At 36.8% G+C, this 26,779-nt stretch overlaps 1 protein-coding gene across 2 annotated transcripts in view; it reads left to right on the top strand.

Annotated features, from left to right (window-relative positions):
- The window catches only part of PCCA (propionyl-CoA carboxylase subunit alpha), a 271,576-nt gene that overhangs the window by 106,246 nt on the left and 138,551 nt on the right, over positions 1–26,779 (top strand). For both annotated transcript variants that reach the window (XM_069007866.1, XM_069007874.1), the window contains exons 13-16: positions 8,354–8,497; positions 10,200–10,274; positions 15,432–15,500; positions 16,305–16,380. In XM_069007866.1, coding sequence (XP_068863967.1) covers positions 8,354–8,497; positions 10,200–10,274; positions 15,432–15,500; positions 16,305–16,380 — 364 coding nt within the window. The remainder of the gene's footprint in view (positions 1–8,353; positions 8,498–10,199; positions 10,275–15,431; positions 15,501–16,304; positions 16,381–26,779) is intronic.

Below are 26,779 nucleotides of genomic sequence, written 5' to 3'. Positions count from 1 at the left end.
TTCACAATTCAGTCTTTAAGGACTTTAGACTCCTTTTGAAATATAGCCTAAGCAGCTTGACAATCCCATATAATAGCAAACTCGTTCTTTGCAACTCTTGAAATTTACTAATCTTAAATCAGACTACTTGTTTAGATATTCCTTACTTCCTGTATCCCGACTGTGTATTGTCTCTAATTAGCATTTCAGCTTGAGTCTGGAGTTGTAATTTTTTATGATTTTTCCCCAGTCTTACCCAGTTATCTCTCACTTTTCCAAAGTCTCAAGCTTTACTCTGAGTTCAGCTAACAGTTATGCAACTACCATATTGCACTTGCTTCCTACTGTTAAGAACCAAACCTAGAAATTCTAAGAAAGCTTGTCCAGCTTTAACTTCAGGACCAGGATAGTCTCCAGATGTCCCTGTATTGCTTCAGTCTTTTTTTTCCTTTTGCATCTCCTAACTGTAATCAGTGACTGACTGACTCACTTGCCTTGTTCTTGCTGAACACTCCACAGCTGGAAGAACTTTCCAAAATGATGGGTGTCTGATCCTGAAATGATCCTCTTAAGATATTTGTCAGCGTGCATTAGACACAGCTACCTGTCAACGTGATCAGAACATTTCTACTAAATTATGCAATTTTCTGTTTTAATGTTTCAGCATTCTCTGATGAGATCACTGTAGCTGTTTTATTTTAGATACAGACTTCAGAATATATTTGCTAACTAAACTGTATCCAATATTTTGTACTGCCTGTACATTTCTCACCTCCCTCCCTCTGGTGTATCTTTTGGATGCCTTTCAGTCTTTCTGGTAAATTATTTTGCAGTAATCAGAGTTGTATTGTTACTTTGCTGTTTTTTGGGGAACTCTTTGGGAATATACCTTTTCTGTTGTATAGTTACACAAAAAAAGTGTAAATAGCACCTTGAAGGAAGTTTACATTTTATTTAGTTTTTGTTTTAAGTGTTGCTGCAATACTATACGAGATTGGGAAGCAAAAAAAATTGGTGAATCAGCTCCATTGTGCCTCTTGTATGCTACACAAATTTGTAACAGATGTTTTACTTCTTCTAAGTGATTCAGCTAGAATGGCTTATTATTTGCTGTTGGCAATGTTCTTTTTGTTGTATCTGTTTTTCTGCCATCTTTCCGAGGCTAGCTGGTGTAAGTATGAGACAGAAGATTGAAGATTGGATAATTGCATAGTAAAACTAGTTGCTCTTAATTTCCACAAGAGAATGTAGAGATGTCTGCCCTAGCAGCTACCGGAGAACTTCTGTACAGTGTCATTTAGGGCACTTTTGCAGCTGTTTTCAGGCACCAGCTTTTACCACTGTTAAAATTGAGGTAGACCAGGTGTTGAATATGTGATTCTTTATAGCTGCTCATAGTGTGGTGTGTTTTCTGTTACCTAGTTGTCATCAGCCTAATCAAGGACAGTCATGGTCCAAAACAACCTATCAAGAGCTTTGCAATAAATAAAAAGTTTCTGACCTCTTGGACTGATAGCCTTTCTGACTTCCAAGTTATGTCAAAATCTCTTAAGGTATTTCAGAAATCCTGGCTTTAACCAGAAAAGTTTCTTCTTTTCTTCAATGGAAGATAAGAGGTGTTCCTCTTGGACTTTATATGAAGGAAGTCTATGGTCTGTACTTAAAAAATATCTGTTAATACATGTGCATGTGGTGTAATTAAGCTTCCTATACGTGAATCAGTTAGTGACAGCAAAGGGAAAATGTCCCATATTTTAGATGTTTGTAGTAGCTTGAAATGAGAAGTATCCCTTGTTGGCTAGAGAATAACTGAGAAATGTACAGTGAATTGAGCATTTACACCTGGTATGTTTGTGTCTCAGACCTGTTCCCAGCCTTCTGCCTTCCTCATGAGTTGTGCGATTTAAATAACAAGTGAGTACTCCCTTCGTCCTCAAAACGTGACTGAATTCGCTTAATGTAATTGAAATGATCATTTGTGTAGACTGGTGTAGAGAAATATGGTAATTTCGGTAGGTTTTCTCCTCATGGGATGGTTTGAGTATTTTTGTCACAACTTTTTAGGGAATAAAAATTAATTTTGTAGAATAATCTGGTGTGTTTGTAAGAGATTTGCTGAGAGCAAATGGCATACCTAGGTTTTTAGTTTACAGTTAATTGTTGTGAGAGTATTTTATGTAAATGTTTTTAAGTTCTTATAAAGTAACTTGATTCTAAGGCATAAAATGAAGGTAAATAACCTTCCATAGACCTATAAAACATTACCCAGTGCTAAGACTTTTGTTTATCACTTTCTGGGTTTTCATCAGATTTTACTGACCCTTGGAAAATTACATATTCCAGAGCTGTCTTTGTGCAAAACTGGCTGTGACTAGTGTAAAAGATGGGAAGAATTTTTACATGCAGCATGTCTTTCTTTCTCATGTTTCTCCACTCATAAAAACACATAAAGCATGGTTAGAAAATTTCTAAAAGCAGGTAAAAATCCTGTTGCTGATGGTTTGGAGCTGCACTGCTTATAAACTCCTGGTGCTAACAGCCTCTTAATGGTATCTGTATTCTGTTGCACATCACGAGTCAGCACCTGCTACATGTTTGCCTAGTGAAGGATAGAAGTTCTGGAAAATATTGCAGCTGCACTGTATATAGCAGTAGCAACAAAATACAAATAACAGTGATCTGAATCTGGATTTCCACCTAAAGCCATAGAGAGGTGGTGACTTTGGTATCTATTAGCAGAGCCATGGGATGGCAAGCGGTGATTTTGCTGTCTTGGTTGTGCGTAGCTTCCTGGAGGATGACTTGTGATAGGCGGGCAGGAGTATGGGAGCAGGGAAAGGGGCTGTCAAGGGTTAGAGGAGTAGATTTATATGAAGTCAGAATGATGGGATTTCAAAGTAAAGTCTCAAGCTACTGTTTCTGCTGTTTGCTGAGACTCTTCATATTTCTTAATACTGGAATCTTGTTTTACTGTGACAGCACTTTACTTCAGTCATTTTAAATAGTCTAACGAACAGTGTCAGATGGTAAAGACTTTCAATTGCTGCTAACCTGGGCTGAATTTGAACTACTGACCTAAAGGTGAAAGGTCTCTTATCCCATTACCAATCCGCTAAGCCCACCAGAATCCATTCTGCACACAGTTTATACCAGCTGTTCATGGCCATTTTTAGAACCGAAAGAAAAGGTGATTTTTCTGCCAAACAACACTTCTTCGCACAAGAGGGTCGGCCGACAACAGTTAACCAAATTTTTGCCACATTCTTGCCTCCTAATGCAACTTCCATTATGTAGCTACTGGTTGTCTGCTTTTCAGGCTTCCCAAAAGAACTACAGAAAAGCATTGCTAATTGTTGTTGACAGAAGAGAACAACTTTGTTTGTGTAAGTCATTGAATCTGAAAGATGCCATTAACAGTGCTGCCAAGGCAGGGAGTGATATCTTAGAGACGAAATTCCCATGTAACTCTCATAAAATACTATTTAAAAAAGTAGAAAAAGAGGAGACTACTTAATAAGTAGAGGGGAAAAAAAAGGTCATTATTGAAAGGGTACATTAGTTTCTTTGCTTTGGTGAATTTGATGTAACGCAAAAAGAATAGCTGCAGTGTGACCAGAGCCATCTTGAATGAAGTGTTCTGAGAAGGCTTTAATACTGCAGCTAAATACAGTAAAAGCAGGAATTGCATCTTTAGGAAATGGGTTTTGTGGATGCTAGCTTCTTTATTTTCTTACAGGGAGTATGTCGTGGAAGGGAAATTGTGTAGAATTAGTGATTTTAAAGAAATTTTTTTGAAATGCAGGATGTTAATTGAGAAAGTTATTTTGAAATTGTGAGCTAATTAACTTATTGACCTAAAGTGTGTGCTATTTGTCTAAAACATGGAAAAGATTCGGAATTCATAGGCCACGTAAGATGTGTCTGTTCCACACAATGTAGAAACAAGTCCTTGCAAAAAAAATTGAGAATTGTGTCAATGATTATTGGAATATAACTTCCTATGAGGAAGTAAATGAAATACTTTTTCAAAGTTATATGCTACGATTAAAAAATAACCTAGTACAGAATGTCTGTGCATTAGTTTTTATTTGTATCTTACTTGGGAAACAATAAAAGAAGTCTACCTGAACATCTTAGCTGATGGAAATTTTTGTAGTCTGGTTGCCTTCAGTTCTTCAGTTGTATACTAATAAGTCAGAAAACAAACAGCAAGTGTTGTTATATACAATGTCTATAGTTAGCCTGTTAAGTATTCCTGCTTTCCATTCATTCTGTACGTTAGTCCAACCGTTGTCTGTTTTTCAGTAGCCTTTATGAAAAGTGTTTTTTTGCTGTGTGCTCCCAAACCCCATGTACATGTGAACTGTTTTGCAGAAAGGTGTGACCCCAGCGCGCTCCTGCTCATGGTAGTCAGGAAGCTTGCATGCCTGAAGAGCGGAACATGTGTGCACCTCTGTTGCTGTTCAGCTCTCCGAAATAGAAACCAGGCTTACTGAAATACAGGGGGTTGAGAAGCATCTGTAAGTTGGTGCATTTGGGTCAGTTGATACTGGATTTGGCTGCAGCAGCAAAGCCTGGGGGACTCCAGGTGAATCACATTTCCTGGAAACTGAGGTATATGTTGAAAGTTAGTTTTGAGATTATTTATCTAAATGTAAAGGGGTATATGACACCAACTAGGGACTTACAGTAGTAGGGGTGACATAGGCTGTAGTTTTAAGTCTACTGAAATTTAGATTTTCTTGGCTGATGTGGCGTGCTTGAATGTTCCAACTGGTGTGTGAGTAACTTGATGCCTTATACACACAGGGACAAGAGCGGTCTGTGAGTGTCCAGAAGTGCTTACTGTTAGATCTGAGTACCTTGATAGACTTGAGAAAAATGTCTCCCAAAATTATTCCCCTGAATACAAGGGGAGCAGTCATCACTAATTTAACTCTTAGCTCCAACTGCCCATAAAAACTGCATGACTGTTTTTGTAGCTGTAGATGAACCCCAGTATGGTAAAGCTTTAAAACCACTGGCAGTCACAGAACAGGAGGAGAATTAGGAGCCTTTCCATACTGTAGTCATGATGGATGCTAACTGAATTGTGATGTTGCTAGGTTCCCCAACTCTTTTATACCTGCTTTACCATCTATGAACTGGGACATAATTATTATTTTCTGACAGGCTTTGCCACTAGTTTCTCTTGCTGTATAAATGGGAAGGGGTTAGTGGAGCAAAACCACTTGCAATGCCCATGGGAAATCTGGTTTCTGTGATATGTCTTAAGAGCAGTAGATCTGGTATGAAGGGGAAGCACTTTCTGTTTACTCTGTATAGCCATTGCTGATCGTAGCAGGTATGGCTTTGTGGACTTGAAAGCAGGAATATAAGTAGCATTTTACAGAGAGTAAGACTTTTTAAAGGAGGTATATATTGTGCTTAAGTGCATTGAAATGATGACTTGTCAACTTTTATGAGCAGACTTGGTATAAGTAAAGGAGCTGACAGTAAACGTGTTACTTTTGGCAGGTAATTAATTGAGAGTTATCGCTGATCAATTTTTCTGGTTGTTCTGTTGGAGAATAAGGTACAGCTGCCTTGATAGAGCTGTGATCTGTAGATTGCTTGCTGCAGACATGTCTGGTTTTACCCTTTGTGTTGAGGACCTCAATAATGTGTGAATGTAGCCACTATTGTATAACCATACCAGCATTGGCTCTTTAATGGCTGGGGCTTCACTGGCAACATCTTGGATCAGCTGACTGCAAAACTGAGTATGGCCTAAAGCTAAAGGGGTTGATCAGTGGAGTGTGATTCAGCTCCATTTGTGAGCAAACTTGCATTCTTCTCGTCAAAAATTTAGTACTTGACTTAGTCTCCATGTACTGGCAAGTAAAGGCTGTTGAAGGAGAAGGAATATAGCATAAAATGAATAGAAGAAAATACAACAGGCAGGCAGAATAAAAGTGACACCTGAAGTAGAAAGTGGAAAAGTAAGAGGGAAGTGGTTGAAGTCTAGCTTTTAAGAATGGTTTTATAATACAGATACAGTTACCTTAGTCAGTTAGCTGTTACAGTTGTTGTAGAGATTTCAAGGTTAAAGTTATTTTCTACCCTATTTTGGTCATTTGATAGTCTTAATGAATATTAAAATGCATTTAAAATGTATTTGGTACCCTAAATCAATGCTATGATTGGAATTGTCTATGTTAGGCCTAAATAGTAATAGTTGAAGCAGAGTCCTAAAATAAAGTAGAACAACTTCTCCCCACCCCAAAAAAAACCCCTCAACATTTTTTCCTATACATATTTTCTGAATGCTGTTTTGTGTGGAGACACAAAGGGAGTATTTTGAAGAAACAGAAGAAAATATTGACCAAGTCAAAGATCTGTACTGAAGAATGGATTAAATAAATGTTTGTGAGTCGTAAGAACCAAACAACAAAAATATTTTTCTTTTCAGAGACATTTCATCTTATTTTGATCATCAACAATAAAACTGAAAACAACAATGAAGCTATTGAATCTGGAATGCCAATTGCTATCCAAGAAAAATGGCAGTATAACTAAATAATGCAAATGTCTTTGGAAAAATAAAAAGTATTTTAATTATCTGGAATGTTAAAATTCCAAACCTGTTCTCAGCTCAAAGGTAATCTTTTAAAACTTAAATTCCAAAGTAGGAAAATAAGTTCTGTTGTCCAAATATGAATGTGTGATAAGTAACTTTCTATTGAAACTTAGGGAGTTTTAATAGAAACTTCAAGTCTTAATAGAAATTGAATTGCTTCAATTTAACACTGCAGGATAGACACTGAGATGTTTCATAGATTCTCAAAATACTGTTATTAAGCTTGACATGCTGGAGAGTATCATGTGTTAGGTAGAATCAAGATTGAATCCCAAAGGTACATCCTTAAACTGTATAATCAGATTCCCATTTCAATGTCACTTTTGTCCTTCAAAGAATGGGTGCTTGTTTCAGTGATGATTTATCATTAAAATTATGTCAAAATGTCTTAAAATGTTGAAACTCTAAACAAACTCGCAGCACACACAGGGCTAATTATGGATGCCATCTGTTTATTTTTACAAAGCTTTTTTTTCTTAAAGACCAAAGCATCTACTTGTTCTGACAAGCCACAGTGTTGTTACAATGACTGAATGTTTTCCTTAATACTATATACTTGAAGGAAGAAAGTCAAGTGGTTTGGTCAGTGACCTTTTCCAGATTCAGAAAAGGTACATAGTATGGCATCTCATGATAAACAGTTGCAAAGTGCATTTTCTTGAGGTATTCTGGCCCTTGGAGCACAAACATTTTATAACAAAAATGGCAGTTCTGTCATAATGTCTATATGGAAGGCGGTATAGCTGTTTCTGTGTGAAGAACACACTTTTAGCATGCCTACCTTTTACTTGATCGATGTGGTGGCGATCAGAGGAACCACCTTGGGTGCTTTTTACCATGCTATGACTAGTTAAGGCTTTTTAAAGTTCCTCAGCATGCTTGTTTCTCTGCCCATTTGAAGGAAGAAGCGTGTGTGCGCGTGCACGTGCGCGCCCACGTGTGCATGCTTGTACGCGCATCCCGCGTGAGCGCGAGCGCCGGCTATTCCCGGCGCAGCGGCTTCCAAAGCCGTTAGCGGCAATTTGCTGAGCGCGCAGAGCCGCTCTGCTGGTCCAGCCCAGCTATTGTGCATGCTAAGCACTAAACAGATAAGTCTGGGGGGGGGGGGGAAATTGAAGGATCCATCTGCTCATTTCTGCTACACTGCGCTGATGCAAGATTACGCTAATCTGGTTGCTTGTCAGGACAGGTTAGTGAAAGAAGGCGAATGGGTGAGATATAGGCTACGCCGGTTCTGTGGAAAATTGGTAGCGGCTCCTGTACGTGCCATGTTAAGTGTAGCAGAATGGGTTGATTATTAGCTACTTTGAGATTTTCAGTTAAAATATAGTTGTGGCTATATTGGGAGTCTCTTCGAGACAAAATTGAATGGGAAAAGCTTCCAAACAAAGAAAAACTACCTCATCGTCATGAGATGCATTTGGATTTGTAAAATAAACAAACCCCCAACCAAATGAAAAACCCATACAAACCCTCAAATCCTCCCAGGTAACCTCTCTAGTTTTCTTTTTGTATGCTGCTTGTAGTTTTTGTAATCTGTGATTACTTTTATTTTTTTCTGTTTTTCATGCAAAGACAGTGGTTGCTGGAGTTCAAGTAGAATTTTCTTCTGGAAAAAGACCAAAATAGAAACATATTCTTTCTCTGTTCTTTGGCTGGTCAAATTTCTTGTTTATCTGTGTTTGTTTACAGAGAGGTGCTTTTTTTTTTGGTTGTTTTTTGTTACCTACTGACTGACAGTTCCTGACCTTGCAGGTTGAACATCCCGTCACAGAATGCATTACCGGCCTGGACTTAGTCCAAGAAATGATCCGTGTTGCTAAGGGTTACCCTCTCAGGCACAAACAGGCTGATATTTCCATCAACGGCTGGGCGGTTGAATGTCGAGTTTATGCTGAGGTAAATGAGTGGTAATGGGGAGGAGGGGGTAGGTGGTTGAATTGTGGCGTAATAATACCCAGGTGTGGATAGATGCCAAGGTGAAATCAAGGAATATCATATGAAAGTCATGATTTAGAGCATGTAACATGAATGGTTAATGAGGTTTTGTAGAATTGTCGAGTTCTTATTTTTTAATTAAAAATATGATGTGTATTTCAACACAGATTTTTCGTGAAAATTGAAATTAAAGATGGTAAAAGAAAGAAGTAAGCAGATATCATTAGAAATAACCCTACATGCTCAGTTCATATTTAATGATGCTGGAGTTATTTACTAGAGTTAACTACTCATTCCAGGTTCTGAAACACGTGTACTTAAGCTTGTTGACTTAAAAAGACAGTTGAAATTCATTGCCTTACAGAATTTTTGTTGTTTTATGAAAACTTTTGAAGAGGTTGTTGAAAAACCAAGTTACACACATTCTGAAACTACAGTTTATAAGATAAACTTTCAAAGTATGTTCCAAAACAATAGCTATGTAATTATGGTATGAGTCTCTATCTCACCTCAAAGAAGCTTACGAATATTTAAACCCCATTTTCAGGCACCTTTAGGATATTTTGAGGTAATGTCTTTTTGTTGTCACTTTCGATACCGGAAAATGAAGATTTAAGTAAAAAAAAAAAAAAAAAATCATAGAATCACAGAGTGGTTTGGTTTGAAGGGGACCTTAAAGATCATCTAGTCCCAACTCCCCTGCCATGTGCTGGGACACCTTCTGCTAGTCCAGGTTGCTAAGAGCCCCATCCAGCTTGGTCTTGAACACTTTCAGGGATGGGGGCTGGAAAACAATGCCTATCTTCCTTCATTTAGTTTCGGGAACATTTTAGGTAACTCTGCTTTTCATAACTAATTTCAGCACCTTGCAACATTTTTCCCGTTGCTTAACTGTTGGGACTTTGTTACCTAGACCATCTTTTTATGTTGTGGTTTGTTTTTTTTTTCCCCCTTCTTGACATGCATATAACCTCCAAATTGCTCTACTGATGAGAAGTTGTACAGACTATTTTGATAAAGAATAAATATGTGCCCAGTGATTGGCATGGAAGCTAGTCTGAGTTTTAGTAGGCTTTACCCTGGAGTAACTGGTACTTGGGCTTTTTTTTGTTTTGTTCAGCTTGAATCCCCTGACATTTATAAGTAATGAATCCAGCTACTTTGCCATGAATTAGGTTATTCTGTAGGCTATATATTTATTTGTTTTCCTATTAAGTTTATATTGGTGTTGTATCATGTACATTAATGTAGCAGGTTTCCAGTGGCATAAAGATCAGTTTGACTTCTAAAGATAATTGAATTTCTAACTGCCTTCTTTATCTCAGAAATTTTTTTCTTATCTTTTCAAGCCTAGACTTCTTAATACTTTCTCATCCTTCTTCCAAGTGTAGGTAATGAAAATGTCATCTTTGTGTATTTTATTTTGGTGTATTGTAACTGGGTGCAGAATACTTCTTTTCTGCTTTTTTGAAAATACATTTCCATTTCTTTGTTTGGAGTTGCAGGGGCAGATGGATGAAGAAATGTTCTTCAACACAAGTAATTCTGAGGAAGAAAACAGAGTCATTCCAGTAGCAGTTTCTGTTAGACTTCAAGCTTTTAAACATTATCTGCTCCACATCTGTAATAGCTTAATGCTTTCCCATGTTGAATTTTTTTCCAGGACCCCTACAAATCTTTTGGCCTGCCATCCATTGGTAAACTGTCTCAGTATCAGGAACCATTGCATGTGCCAAGTGTAAGTAACTGTTCTGGTTTTCATAGGTGCTGAGCGTCTCTTATAGACAGAGACTATAAATACTTAGTAGCTTTGTAAACCAAGCCTTTTCTCCAGCTTTTTGGCAGAGGGGGGACAGGACATGGCAGTACCAATTTGTGCAACCTGAAAAACTGCTTAAAAGTGAACAGTTCCAAACTGGGTTAAAAATATTCAAATTGGGTATAACAGGAAACCAGTACATGTTGAAATAGTTTGTTCTGTAACTTTCAGCTTAAGTTTTTCAAACACAGCTTTAGTAAATGTCCTGTGGTCATTAGAAAGGACAGTGAACTGTTGAGTCAGCTCTTTAAGCATAGAGAACAGGGGACACTGGTGAGAAACTGCCAGTGCTTTTTGTTTAGCTTTGTAGACTTTAGAAAGGAGTTTCTTACAGGGGTCATTACATATTTCAGTATACAGCCTAACTGTATAGAATAGGTGTTTAACCAACAGTGTTTTCTGCTATGTGTGAAGAACAGACACTGCCTTTCTGTGAAATCAAGGTAATCTTAATTTAAAAGTGCGCATATACATGAGTGACACTGTGTCAGTGGAATGATGAGACTGCACCATCTGTGAATACAATTATTCAGTCTGATTGCTTGCACGGAAAACACTGAGAGATTACAGGAGGAATCTTAAATGTGGAGTTGTTATTGGATATATGATTTATTTCGCTTTTTAAATTGTTTTTGCCCGTGTACTTTCCAAAGGGACCTGACCCTTTCTGGTCTTTAAGGCTTCATGCTGTGTTCAAAGCCTGAAAGCAGAAAAAAATTGTGAAGATCTAAAAGGCATTATGTGCTCTTAAAGAGGAGATGAGGGAAAAAGGTATCACTGTGGATGTATCTAAACTTCTTTTTAATGAAACAAAGAGTGTATTTAATAAGAATGTATAATGAATACTCCAGTGGTTGTTAGAAGTTTTCACCATGTTGTAATAGCTAACACGATGTCAAACATTTTGCCCTTGCAAGTTTTTGCAATTTGCAATTTTCCAAACGTGAGACCTGTTGAAAGTACAAGTGATAATGGACAAACTATACCCCCTACAGTCTTTGTCCCACCAAATCTTTCTTCAATTAATGCTGCAGCAGGAGTTTTATGTAATAACATTTGCGCTTGTGAGCCATCCATACAAAGAAAAAACAATTAAAATGCCTTAAATGTTCTGCTTACTGCTGTTATTTGCTTGTGTGAATGTTGCATGTCAGCTAAATGGACCACGGAATAGATAAAGTGATTGGGTGTAGGAGAGTGCACACTAAGCTTTGTCTATCATTATTGCTGGGAGCAATCAAATTGATGCCAGCAGGACAGTAGACGCGTTGACAGCTGTAATTATGTATCTCCATGGTGATCACTTTTGGCCTGTCATGGAGGCCCATGAGTCCCCTCCCTTGCAAGCATTTAATCAGATTGGGCTGTCACTTGTCAGGTAGACGGGGTGGGCTGGGAGTTGTGCTTAGGGGGAGAGGTGAATTGAAAATGAAGGGTGGGAGATGCCTGATTGCTTCACATGGTCCATCGTGGTACCAAAGAAAGAGATTTTAATTACACTGGAGGCTTCAGAGCAATGGTTTGTGGAGCTCATATGGAGTGTCTTGTCTTTCTCTTCCTGTTTGCTTCCACTGTCATATTAAAAAATAGAAAAACTATTTTTATGTAGACACTCATGATTTGGTGTCTTAATACATACTTCTGCTACCATGAAACTAATTTCTCTCCTGAGAATGACATGCTGCTAAGAACAAAATTAGTATGGCTAAAAAGGTACAGCATTACAGGCCCATTGTGCTGTGGTGTTTGTTTTCTGCATTTTAGGTTTTAGAATTGTCAACAGTTTGGTTTGAGAAGAATTAGCAGAGACTTGTAGTGTGTCACAGCAAGTTCAGCTTACGTGTATTGCTGAATATATTTGCAATTAATTTCTTCTGTGTCTCAAGTTAGCTCTGATTGCCTACCATGCCTGTGTGTCAGTTGCTCATGCTGGTGGAACTGGTGAGCATGGCTGTGTGAGAGCTTTTGCTTAGCCCTAGGGAAGAATGATGGCTATTTTTGTGTCATGTAGTTTGTAATTTCATCAGAACGTGGTGCTCATAAGTACCAAATTTTTTTTATCTTTGATACTGAAGCTTAGGACAGGTGACTACAAACCAACCCCTGTAGTATGATGGTGAGCTTTGAAGTTTGGTGCTCCTACACATGTTCTGCTATATCTGGAGAGCTCCAGCATCGCTCTCTGTCAGTATGAGCAGCAGTCTGGTATTTGACTCTTATAATGACTTACCAGGAAAAGAAAATTCTTAGACTCAGATACAGAAAAGAATTGAGAAATATTAGAACACATCTGTTTGTGTTCCTAAGTGGAATTTGATTCATTAAGAGTTCATTGCAAGACTGAGACATAGATTGTGCTTCCCCTGCCTCCCTTAAGCATTTTTCTTTTATTTTGCTGTTGTCCTAATATAATAATACATAAGGATAGTACAACAGCAATAAAGTGTTAGGGCTGTAATATGAATGAGCTGTAGGCTACAGCAGGATCTTTAACCCTGGCCTTTCCTAAATACCTTAAATACTGAGTAAAAGAAAGGAAATACATTACATAGAAGTAAATGCTGGAGGTCTAATAAATATTGCTATTATTTATCAAGTTCAGCACATTATAGTGAGTATCTGTTGAATTAGGGTTTCTTTTTCATCCAATATTCATCAAGTTCTGTCACACCATATAGTTTATAAAATCACCTACTGTTACCAGGCTCTGAAAATGTAAGCACCACAGGGAGAATTGAAGATAGTATAAATGTATTTCATTTCTGCTGTCACTTTTTCAGTCATCTTGAGTTTATTTTATGAAAATTAAACTTCTCCAGAGGACTCCAGATTTTTTTTTAAAGGAAGTTATGCAGTAGTTTAAGTAGTTTATACTCACTGTAGACTCTTCAAGATATTGTAGTTAGGGAGAAGTGTGAATTTTATAGTGGTCATGTACATGTGTTGTATATGAACAGAAACATAGAGCCAGGTGGAGCATATAGTTGGTAGCCTCAGAAGTCTTAGTTAACTTTAGGGTCTGACTAACCTGCTTATTGTGAGTCTGATTTAGCACCTTTCATATGTTTTTTCTTTGTCAAAAGATGACATACATGTAAGTACATGTGTCAGTACTTACATGCATTCCTGTGCATATGTAAAGCACCCCTGAATGCTTGTGTGCAATCACTTTACAGGTGCTACTTTGGAGACAAAAGTCACAGTATAATTCAAGTATTTGTGGAGTATGTATGTCATACCTTGTCTTACGTATGTATTGATTATTACAAAAAAATATCCTGGGCAAGGCATTTATCTGGAACTGAGTAGGTAAATTAACTCTTTGTGATTTAAATGTGAGAACATGTGCATTGACTTTATATATAGGCAGTCATTCTGTGAGGGAGGATGGTTTAGCAGTTGGAAGAAAGGAAGCTGAGAAATACACTGCATGTTTTTTCTGTAATCATGGCCTGTCTGATCTACCTTCTCATCAGTAGCTAATGTTAAATGTACCTGATGTGAGTAGTGGGGAGCCCAGTTAAGCACAGATAAAGCACATTCAGATAAGATGTGATTAAAGTGGTACAGAAGCAATACTGCCTTTACATATGAATAAATATAGAAAACATAATACATAAACATGTAAATATAAATATATGAATACAAATACATGAATAAGTGAATTTCTTCTTAAAATAAATATAATGTCCTAAAAACTAGTCAGACAATGTTTCTTACTGAAGAAAGTGAATACACCTGCTAGGGTATCTTTTTATGTCATTTGGATAATAAAGTCATCATCATGCCCTCATGTGGATTCTGTAGACAAGAGGTTCTACATGTGGTCCCTTGATAATTGCCTAAATTAAAATATTAAAGGCCTAACAGCCGTTGCGTTGACCTTTTTCTGCCTTGCTGCAGACAGATGAGCTGCTGTTTATTACAAAGGTTCCTTCCCAGAGGTGAAGATTTAAGTGAGATTCCAGGACCCTCTTTCCCACCCCCTTTACAATGCAGTATATCGGAGCCCTGCAGTTTCAACAGCTTTGATTAGAGCCCTCCATCCTTATGATCCCCAGAAAGCATTTATCACTTGAGTTATTTTGATTAGTTTTAAAAAAATATTTCAGATTCCAGTGCTCAAAAGCAGCAATTTAATAAATATTTATTCCCCAGAAATTGCTCATTTGAAAAGTTTTATATGGCTAACCTCATTGTTACAGTGATGAAATCAAACTGAGAGATGAAAACAAGAATCAGCAATATACAAACTAACTTGTTGGCTGGTTAACAGCAATCAGCCTCTTCAAAAGAAATTTTTGAACTTGTGTTATTTTTTTCCATGAATATTGCAGAATCAGAGCTTTAATTGGGGCTGTGTCCTTACAAAGCAAAGCCATGGAAAAAGCTGTATAAACATTAAAGACTTGGGGGAACAGCAGCAACAGAAAAAAAAAAATGTTTAACAGTTGAGAGGGTGAGACAGAGAAGGAAAGTGTTACAGACATGAAAACCATAGGCTCAGTATCCTATGGAGCTGATAAGCAGAGCTCCAAAGTTCCTGCTGAATCCTTCCTATTCCTGCTGAAGCCCTTGGAAGGGCTGTAGCAGAACATGAGGGATGTGATTACATATAGATGCAGAAAGGGTGTGATTATAAGGGTCATCCCTCATGCCAGGTGTCAGTCAGAAAAATAATTACAACTGTATTTTATTACAGGGATTAAATCAGAATTGAATGTGTTTAGAGTTGAAGTGATTGTGTAACACAGCTGAAATTCTTAGATCAAATTTAGTGTGTTTACTGTGCATTCTAGAGAACAAAAGAGATTTCTGACTATGAACTCCAGATTGCAGTCAAGTTTCTCATAAAGGAGAGAATAATTTGCAAGTGTTTTTCCTGGTGAAGAAAAAAGCTTCCCTTCCCTCCTCCCAGAATCTCTGAAAACAAATAATTATTCTAGTCTTTCCAGAGGGAAAAATGTATGTGATAAGCTTTGTGGGGGTTATGGTTTAAGGCTGATGGGTAGATTTGATCCTCATGTTGAAATTTTTTTTCCACTAATATATAACTATTTTTACTTATTTTTGAAGGTACGTGTTGACAGTGGTATTCAACAAGGAAGTGATATTAGCATTTATTATGATCCTATGATCTCCAAAGTGAGTTGATTATTATTTCTCAATATTCTAAAGGTATGAAGTACTGATTTTATACATAGATCTTTTAAATGAGAGTGAGCATGTTAAAGGATTGGTAAATCAGTATTTTAAAGGTGCCAGGCATAACATGCCTCAAGGGAATAAAAAAGAAGTGAAGGAAGATGTACAGTAGTGGAAATCTAGAGTCACTTCTAAATAAAATTCTTTTAACCTTTTGACACTGTAATTATTTGTCTTGCAGTTTCTAATTATTAAGAAGATTCTGATTTCAACACCAGCCTTTATTGTCTGACTTAGATGCTGCCAATCTATCTTTTTAAACATAGTCTAGCCTGGATGAAATCGTCAATAATTCTGGCTTCCAAAAAGAAGCATTGAAAGAAATGGTTGATATTGTCTCTTAGTATGAGTTTTTATTCATCAGGAATATATTGGTAAAATTAAAATACGACATGATAGAGTTCAGTTCTCAAAAATATTATATCTTATGAGTTTATTGGGCATTAGGAATCTGGAGAGTCAGCTTGGATACTGAACCTCTTGTCTGATTTTCTGAGGGCTTGCTTAGATGCTTTAAGTTTTATGAAGGAAAAGTGATTGGCCTTCTTTCATTGAATGGGTTAAAAGATCTTAGCTTTTTCTTGATGTTTCAGGGAGCCTCTATAGCACAGACACAGTAATGGCCAAGAAATGGTTTTATGACTGCAGAAGTTCTACAAGCCTATTTAATTTTTAAATGCTTTTTGAATTCTAGAGACAAACATCTAATTTCTAGGTAATGTAAATATATTTTTTTTTCTTTAGCTGATTACCTATGGCTCTAATAGAGCTGAAGCACTGAAAAGAATGGAAGAGGCTTTGGACAACTACATAATTCGAGGTAACTAGAGAAATTTGGATTCCTAGTGTGATAGGCTGTCATCTATTTCAAGAAAACAGCTTGAAAATGTAGTAATTAGCAAATTGAGTAAAGTTCCCACTTTTTAAGTGCAAATTAAAACAGGAAAAGCTTGTGTTAATTAAGCCGAGAAGATACATCAACTCTAAAGAGACTTTTTTTTCCCTCCATTTTTTTCTGTTGAGTATTATGAGATAAATATTTAAATAACTTTCTTAAAACTCATAGTTCTCACTGAATGGTAGCATGTAATTGATTTATTATGTTGTAGAGGGGGAAAAAAAGGCTTCTGCACCGTAAGAAACTTAAAGTAATTGCCATTTTATAGGAGTTTAATACATTGATTGCAATTAAATATTATCACAATACAGTATTTGATTTTGTGTATATATATATTTCTCTTATTTTCAATGTCATTGCTTAGGTTTGGGCAAATACAGATGTTGGCTGTTGGTCAGTATGTATTTTAGCTCTTGCCCTCTGATTGCATAGGAGACGCAGCCATTCTTCCAGGCTTTCCAAGCAGCAGGGGTGAATCAGCCCTGACCACTTTCACGCTTAAGTTTTGGTGAGGGCAGTCATGTTATGTGTGGGAGAAATCTTTAGGTCTTCCTCTGTGTCTTATAGAAAATAAGGACAACTCAGGGTAAAAGAGGTAAAAAATTTCTATTAAGTTTCTATAAAACTTGGTTTGGCCTTAATGCTGTGCTGCTGAATGGTACAGATGACATGTCAAACTCAAAAGATTTATCTGTTGAGGGGAAAATGAACATTCCTCTACCACAGTGTACCTAGGTAGATGGTAGGATTAGCCATTGTAAATGAACTGCTAACTCTAACATGAATTTATATTGGTGCAACTTGAGCCATTAGAATATTGCAGTGCAATGTGCTGATGTAAACCCCTGCTGTATAACAGCTGAGTAAATTTATATGAGAGAGAAATTTATACCGCTGTAGTTAGATTGATGTGAGGTGAGATTTGTTAGTGTTGTTTTTAATGGAGACAGACTCTGGATTCACACTCAATTGTATTGATAGCAAGTGATGCTAAAAGTATTTCATGAGAATATTGCAAATGTGTGTGGAGCATTGTCTTTTATTGTGTGCTATAATATGGGGTGGAAACTTACCAATTGTTTGTGCTTAGGTGTTTTACACAGATGTTTATGTACCTAACAACAGTTCCACAGATTATAAATACTTGTAAACTATATGAGACCTTACACCTGAAAAGTACTAATTTGTATTCTTGAGGTTTTTACAGTCTTTTTATTAGTATGCATGTATCCATCATATCTGATGTCTCTGTAGTATTTCTGTCTGAGAAAGCTTTTAGTCTATTAAAAACATTTAAAGAGGTAATTAGTGAACTACAGGGAGATTTTTTTTTAAAGTACTGCAAACCACAAAATTTAATGTACTACAGGTTTCAAAAGTAGATTAATTTCAGAACACATTTTTAGTTGCAGTGGCCAGTGGTTTCCATTTGAAAACCACTGCGATTTTTGTCATTTTACACAGCTGGTAGTTTCTTCTCAGTGTTTATTTAAAATGGAACGTTTGTGGATATTAAAGTATCTCTTCTCTTGCCTAGTGTGAATGATTCTTGGTAGGGTAGTTAGTAGAAACTGTCCCATCTGTAATGTTCTAAACTGCATTGACGTGTGCAGAACTCCTTCTTTTTTTCCTAAAACAATTGTGTGTATTTTTGCTTTACAATGTTGGGTTCCTATGTAACAAAATATTAAACTACCTTGATCTTTTGTGAAGTGCCTCATGTGAAGTCTTTTCCATACTTGAGTTTTTGTTAGTAGTAAAAGATACAGAATAATTTTTTACCTAGTTTTGGAGTTGGTTTTATGCTTGAATAGTGAGCTTGTGCATAACTATTTAGAGATTACCAGTCTTCCTGAATAGTGTGCTCCAGATTCCTGTTTCTCAACACCTTGTCCCTCTGATTTCCTGGGAAGCAGCATTTATGTTTGCATTGTGTTTTAGAGACACTGTGTTTTTCCCTGTAAGTAATGAAGTAACTCTTCTGAGTTACAAAGCATTTTAGGTAAGCAATACCAGCTGAAGTAAGTGTCAGTTGTAGTGATTGTATACACTGTGAGAATTTTAGATTTAAAATGCCAAGGATTACAATTTCTGTAAACAAAGATGCTTGTTCACTCACATAGGGTGGGAATGGGATATAGGGTGACTGGTTAACAGGTCAAGGACCATCTAATATGTAGCTGAGGGACTGCTAATGGAGGATGGATCTTCCCCATCACTTCTGTGTCACTGGTTCAAAGCAGACAAAAGTTGGTAAGGCATTTTAGTCACTACTATTTTGATGGTTGCTCACTGACCTGTGTGAAATCAGTAGTTTTTATCCAGTTCCTAGAAGACAAATGTCTTCTTGGAGCAAATGTCACTGCCAGTGTCATTCATGGCAGTCCCGGCAGAGAATCCAGGACTGAAGTAGCACAGTGACCCTTCAGGAGGTGACTCATAGGCTGGGTTGAGGCATGTTGGCAATGTGAAGGGCAAGGACTTACTCTGCTGCTCCCTGTCTATTGGCTGTGTGAGAAAACATTCAGTTTCTACTGCTGTGGCTTTGGGATATTCACAAGTTACCCAGTTTTTTTAGCTCCATCCCATTTACAGGGAACAAGTCCCCAGACTATAGTCTTTATTGATTTGTTTTCTTGGACTGGATACTACCTGGCCTTGAATTCATGGTTTAGCTGTCCTTCCCAGTTAAATCTGCCTGAGAGAATCATGAAGGAAATTAAAATAATTAAATTTTAAAAATAGTTTAATACTTGCAAAGAAAGCAGACTTAAGCAAAATTTGAGTAATAAATACCTTAAGCAACCAAGGCTGCATCATACAGTGCCTGTAATAGCAGTATCTTCATTAAAAATGTTGAATAAAGTAAATTGGGATATTTGCAACAATGCTGTGCTCTGAAAATGCCTGTTGCATTAATATTGTTCCAGTTTGGGTTGATGACAAATTGTACGCAGTGATAACAGAAATTCTACAGTTTGTTCATTGGTAGATGCTAAAAGTGTGACTAACTCAAGACTGAGTTAAGAGAGAGTCAATGTGATCATGGGAATGTAATCTCCATCTTTTTTCCTGTGTAATACCTCTGTTGTTGTTAATGGGAGCAGATGAAAGTCGAGGATAGTGTTTCTTTGAGTTGTGGATTAGATTAAATGATCTCTTGAGGTTCTTTACGGTCTAAATTATTCTGACAGGAACTGACTCCTCCGCTGAGAACTGATCTGAATTCAAAATCTCAGCTGAGACTCCTGAATGACAAAGGGTCTAATTAGGTAACATTTTTATCTCTGAGTTTTGCAGTACAGTTCAGGAATGATTAAAATTAAGGGTCCAACCCAGAATTGTCTTGAGACACTTCTTGTTTTATGTAGTTGGTTACTGGAGAATTTCTGAATAGTGAAAAGTTCAAGATTCCAGTCAGCACAGAGGCCCTGTTGCTCATTGGGATGAGGCCTGGTTTATTTCCTTTGAGCATGCACTGTTGTTAGTAGTTCATTTATGTCTCTTATGGTACTTTTTTCAGAAACTTTTTGTTTTGTGGGTTTTGGTTTTTTTTGGGGTGGGGGGAAATGTTAATTTGACTAACAGAAACAGGGTATTGAAAGAATGCCTTTCAGTGTATCTCCTGTGTCTGTAAACATGATGTGATATGCTTTCCTTCTTGGTTTTTCTAAAGTTTTAATATGTTTTTGTCATTTCTGGTGCTGGATAATATGTTCGTTTGAAGGCATATATAAATCCCAGTATGAAGTTTTGGAAAGTTTGTGTACGAAAGTTATTTTTATCTATTTAAATAAAAGAAATGGTTGTATTTATGCATATTATCAATTCACTAGAGGTCTGATTGGAGATGTCTAGTGAGATAGCTCATATCCTTGAGTGCAGATTCCTGTAATTCCTGAATCCTGTAATCTTTCCTTTGACCTCTGTTTGGGTTTTTATCTTCCCTGAGCATTCAAAAGTAAAGCAATAACATGAATGTTAAGTCTTTATACAAAGTCAACCGTTTTCTGTTGAGATCCTGCTTGCTGTGTGTGGAGAGAGGAATGTAGTGGACCATTTGGGAGAAAGAAGAGTGGAAAAATGAGCCTCTGAGAAAAAAAGTAAGCAGCAGATAGAGCAAGAAGGAATAGAAAAGAGGAGGAAATAAGGGACCCACCAACTGGGGATGGGGGAATCTTCCAGCATGAGGTGAAAGAGCAAACATGAAATAGAAAAAAGAAAAGTGTTAAATAACTGTAGTGAGTGTTTGAGGGGGAAAAGAAATGTAGACCTTAACTCTTGAGTGGAGACCTGCCAGAATAGTGGCAGCCGAAACGGTTGTCTTGATCTTTTGCAAATGTAAACACACTAATTGGGGGGAAAAAGGAGAGCTGTACTAATGTTGTGAGAAGGCCTTGGCTTTCCAAGAATCACAAAATGAGTAAGATTGGAAGGGATCACAGTGGATCATGTGGTCCAACCTCTCTGCTCAAGCAGGATCATCCTAGAGCACGAGAAAAAACACTCATCTGTGATTTTAGTATTTTATCATCTATTTCAAATAAATTAATTTCAGGTACAAAGCTTTTCACAGTAAACTTTAATTTAGATCCGAACTTCATAAGTGACTGAGTTATTTTGTTTTAACTTAAATGATACTTCTCAATGGCAGTATACATTTGAGTTTTAGACTCTCCTGTATTCTTATCCCCTGCAAATGCTCTCACTGGTATTGTGAGCAAAACAATCTTTGTGTGTAAGAAGCCTATTTGCCTGAAAAAAACAGTGTATAATGTCTGTTCTTAAATGAAATGAGCTTTTGTTTTTTGATTGTGCTTTTAAAAAATGCTTCAACGGGTCATACAACTTTTGCATAACAGAGGTAACAGACTGGTAGTTCTGCAAGAGTATTTGTGTTCTCACCCATTGCAGCAGGGACCAGCAGATTCCCAAGTGTATCGATGTAGAAACCGAAACTGGAGAAGGGAAGGAAACAAACTTAGTTCAAAATCATTAGAAGGGACCATTTCAGTGTGCTTAGTAGCATCAGCTTGGAGCTCAGATGCTGCTCCTGTTTGTTCTCTCCTTTTCTTAAGCCAGTCATGAGGGAGGGAGTGGGAATGGCAGCCTGTCAATGAAATGTAGTGGCATGTAGTGGCATGTAGTTTAGGAAGGATTATAGATTGCCACTGTCTGTGGAGAAGAAAGAGGGAATGGCAATTGAAGTACAGCCTGATCAGGTAAAAGAGAAAGGCAATGTTATTGGTGCAGAAGGGGAAATTAAAGTAAGGTACTTTTTTTTTTGTCAGATAAGTTTTTTGTTTGTATGTTTTTTTCTCTCCCTTTGATTAAGGAGAAAGAACTGGGGCAGTGAAAAACAAGAACTGTAATGTGCCCAGTTGAGAAGGCACTGAAAAACAAGTGCTGTTATTTCCCTAGATATAAAGTTGTCCTAGTGTTCTATTCCCTGTCTTTAAAGTAAAAGGATATCTGAGGAGAGGATGATGGCAGAATGGCCATTTATTTTCTTTCACTTTTCTTGATGAAGCCTGCTTAGCTTTTGCTTCCAATTATTCTACCGATTCAAGCATTCATATGTGTTTGCTAACACCATAAATAATGGTCCTCTTACTAAGAAATTCAGAACCACATGCGATTACAAAATTTAGTTTGAGTTTGAACTTAGAATTTTACAGTATGATATTACCATATATTATGTCCTTTTACCTCCCTTCCTTTTGCCCTTTATCCTGGTGTGTGAATTCAGTGAGCTCCAGACTTTTGTATCTGAGAGAATGATTGTTTTTAGTTGGAATACATGTTCAGCTCTGAGGGTCATTGGTGTACTGATCCCATGTGAGAATTTTATGTGGATGTTTAAAATTAAAAGCTAAAACCCCCCTTTTTTCTTGCTTTTGGGATGGGACTTAGTATGCCGATAGCCAGCTCTGAAGTGAGTTGTAGCAAAACACAAGCTTTGAAAGACAATTAAATAGTTGAATGTTGAGGGTTTCAGGGAATATTATGAAAACTTTTGGAATTACGAACATGGCAGCTTGCTGGGTAGTAATCATGGACTTGAGAAGTTCATGTGTTGAAAGTGGTGTTTTCACAGTCTGTGCAAATCCGATAATGTTCTTGTTTTAAGTGAACAGCAGAATAATCAGTGTTTCATAATACTCAGCGCAGAGCTTAGTTAATATTTTTTTTTATATTTTCTTTAGAGAAATAACTGAGATACCTCCTAAGCTTCATCACATTTATTCTTATTCAGCATTTAAATTGTTGGGTGATAGTTTAGCTTTGCTGGCTTGTTAAAAAGAGAAACCTCTAGTCCTGTACTCCACATGTTGGTTTTGCAGTCAGTAAGTATGCAGATAAAGTTCTTTCTGTTCCACTTAGCACCATTTGAAATTATCAGCAAGTTAAGTCTATTCAACTGCTTATCTACAGAGGGGCATGTAGGACTCCAATTAAGTTTACATGGATAAATGCAGATTTGTGTTTGCAGGCATCAAGATGACAGAAGCTTAATACTGTAAAAAGGCTAATCAACACTGAATATGTTTAGTGTCAGTAAATATTTATAGTGAAAACATTGCCTATGATTTTGTGCCTTGGCATTCCAAGTTCTGGTTTTTAGTGAGTAAAAATGTGGTGTGATATCCTCTTCATAAATTTGTTATAAAATTGTTTTCTATAAAATGCATTTTATTGTTGTCTTGGGGTTTTCTTGTGAGGACGGGGTAAGAGTTAGGCTACAGTATATAAGTTAATGAAAAGTCTGGTGTACTTAGCAGAGTTTTTAAGGCCAAAAATGAAGAAGGGAAGGAGGCAAGATAGAGGCAGGCAGTATGGGGAGTAATTTCTTCCGATTATAATTTAATTTTTTTTTAATGAGGGCTTCTTCAAACAGGGGTTGCTAATAAGCTCTGGTGAGCAGTGTGATTATTTAGTGTGCTCCTGTATTCATTAGGCAATAATGACAATTTAACTGGAAAATCAATGGAACCTCAGGAATATGTGTTCCATATAAAGCATATGAATATGTTGTTTTTAAAAATTTCATTAGTTTTCTGTAATTTAAATGCTAGTCTGATTTCTTTTACAAATATGTTCTGGAAAATAGTGTGTAAAAATTGAAACCTAAGAAGCATACCTTAATCTGAGCTTCTACTGATGTAAAATTGTATGAAGACAACAGCCAAATAAAATGAAAAAAATAGACATATGGAGAATGGTGATTATTTTATTATATTTTGACTTAGAGGAAAGGGCTATAACTGTAACTGCAGTTCTGCATCAGCCTTAACAATGTAAAAATCATGATGCTGAAGTGAAATTTTGTTTTCTGGAGGAGAAATAAATTGATATAGTTTAGGATTTTGCTTGTTTGTTGAAAATGTCATGGCTTGTCAGGCTAACAAATGTGATTTTCTTCCTGGCAGTCTGCAGATCTAGTCAAGAAAAAGAAAAATTCTCTGAAAACCATTGCAACATAAATACAATATACTTCAGTTTAGTGTTTAACTTTGCATGAAATAAGCACTGCCTGTTAGCCTCTGTTTGATCCTGTGAGAGTGTGAGGCTGATGTCTGGCCAGTGTTTTGGAAGCAGCAGGTAGTCAGGAGCAAGCTGCTCTAGGGGTCCATATTTCTGTAGCCTAGTAGTTACTCACACACAGATGGAGACCTTATGAACTTTGACAGAGGTCACACTAAATTGCAAATCTAAAACTTCTAGACTTCTGAAGGATTACACTGGTAATTTTTTTTAACGCCATATGATTTGGTACATCACTAAAAGTATCAACTCAGTCTTGAGAAGCAGATCAACCATGCAGTCATTGCTCACATAATGATCACCGGGACTGATAAAGATAGCCTTTCATGATACTTTAAAGGGAAACTTGTTTATTACATTTTTAATTTGTATATGTAAAAAGCATTTACATTGCTTCCCAAACACCTAGGCTTGTCTGCTCTGTTGAACTTTTTAAAGAAATTTTGGAGCTTAAAACATTGCAGAAGCTTCATATTTTTCAGATGCACATGAGTTAGAAATAATTAAGAATACTCATAGTATTTTTTTGATTTTAGGTCTTTTGGGGCAGTCGGTTGAGACACCAAGCTCTGTCATCAGCCATCACCTCACCAGGGATCTTACAGCAGTTTAGGAAAGAAAAATGTGAGATGATCTGGTTACACATTGCAGCATGTTTAAACCCTTGATTCAAATTTGGCAGCATTGAAAAACTCCTGTTTGTCTTGATGCTGGACTTAATAGATGAAGTCTCTGGGATATTTCAACTTACTATTCAGATTGGAAATTTTGGGGGGAAATTTGTAGCAGACAAAGACAGACATTATTTATTTCCAAGTTATGGTAATTTAGCATAAGATTTTAATTCTTTTGTGTAGTGGAGATGCAGTGTGACTTCCATTTCGTGTTTATGAAATCAGGGTCTGTGAATGATTATTTAGGTTGCAGGCAGCAAGGATCTTTTTTAATCAAATTGACAAATTTCTATCATGTCATTATTGAACTGGTTGTGTCATGTACTATTTAATGGCTCACAAACTAGTCTTTAAAGCTGTGACTTCATGATTCAATGAGGCTCAGTCTGACTCTGTGTTGAAAGTGGTTTCAGTGATGGCCACACAGAGAGCTTGAAAATTCACACCAGCAGTAGACTAGTAGGGGAAAAAAGCTTTGAAAGTGTTTGAACTGGTCTGCATATAAAATAACAAGGATGTTGTTCATGCTTCTAAACTGGAAAAACACAAAAGAAAAAGGAGTGTAGAAGAATCTCCTGTAGCCACAGCAATTTGCATGCTAGTACTGCTAGTGTCTTTGCTTTGGTGGGATCCCAACAAGGGAAAAAATCCAAATAACCCAATTTACAGCTGAAATACCTGAGTTTACAATGAATTCTTTTTCAATATTATTTTAAACTAGAACTATTAGGAAAAAAGTGCAAGTAATTGAATAATGTCATCTCTAATTGTGATCATATCATCACAATAACTTGTGAGTAAACATAGCTGAAGTTAAGTACAGAATTTTGTGCTATGCAAGAGAAGTGGATGCACAGACAAATTTTTGCTGTAAACTGTTTTGTGATGTGTTCTGCATTTTATACTTAATGGTGGACAGCTAAAGCCAAAGTTAATGTGACATAGGAAATGCAATGTGATTTGGAGTTACCTGTTCCTCTGACGCTGACAAAAGAATGTGAATTACTTTGCATTTCCAGAGGGGTGAGAATGTGCACAGCTGAGGTTGGATAACCTCTTTCCTATTGCAGCTCCTCATTTATCCATACCTGGAATAAATCAACACCTGCAATGCTCCTGAACTGCATGTCTATTTCAGCTTCTCTTAAGAAGTATTAATGTTTTTGAGCCAGTGTTACCGTGTGTAGTCATATTGGCATTGAACTCTTCTGGCTCATCAGATTTGATCTCTTTCTAAAATTGAGAAGAGAATGGAGATAAAGATGGTGGTTTTCTTACCTGTAATCTTAAACTTTCCAAAGATGACCTGTATGCTACTTTCAAAAGAGACAGTACCTTCTTTTTGAAAATTGTTTGCAGTAAGGAGAAGATAATTTAAATGATCCAGGGAGTTTTTTCTCAAAGATTTTTTTTTTTTGCATCCCCTTTCTTCTCCCATCTCCTATAAGGACTTTCTTGTATTTAGTATTTCAGTGAAATGACTTCTAGTGACCATCATATTCAGTGCTAAACTGCAAGCACTTCTGGGAAAGTGCAGTTTAGCATTAAGTCACTAACTTAGTTACATAGAAGTTATTCAACTAAAACGAAAATCATTTAGGAGATGGAGGACACAGGCTGAGAAGTAGAATGAGAAAGAGATGAAGAAATGCAGAAAACATAAGTAGCATAATATTCAAAGAAATTAAAGGATAAAGGTGGCTCTAAACTTTCTGTGGTAAGTTATTTTAAAATTAAGTAAATAATTTTTGTGGGCTTATGTCTAACAGGGTCACAGAGAGGTCCTAAAGAGGAGCCAGGGTATTGAATGAAAGAATTGACCAGGTGAGGTTGGATAAAGGTACATGTGGAGGAAGCAATACATTTCTGTTTTGTAAGTTACACAGGAGTCTCTTAAGTGTTACAAATGATAAAAATGTTGTAAAATGGTATGTTAAGTGGTAAAACTGTTTACTGTATTTCTTTACTGTGATTGGGGCATAACATAGTGCATATCTTTCATTCAGGGTTCAGTGGTATTGAGCTAATATTTGTCATTTCAAGGAGATGGCTGTGGTCTTGCCTACATCTTCTAGAACTGAACCAAAAGGCTCTTGGTTGTG

This window comes from Aphelocoma coerulescens, chromosome 1, assembly GCF_041296385.1.
Source record: "Aphelocoma coerulescens isolate FSJ_1873_10779 chromosome 1, UR_Acoe_1.0, whole genome shotgun sequence".
Lineage (NCBI taxonomy): Eukaryota > Metazoa > Chordata > Aves > Passeriformes > Corvidae > Aphelocoma > Aphelocoma coerulescens.
The sequence above is the reverse complement of the archived record's forward strand: the minus strand, read 5'-3'. Positions and strand labels throughout refer to the sequence as shown.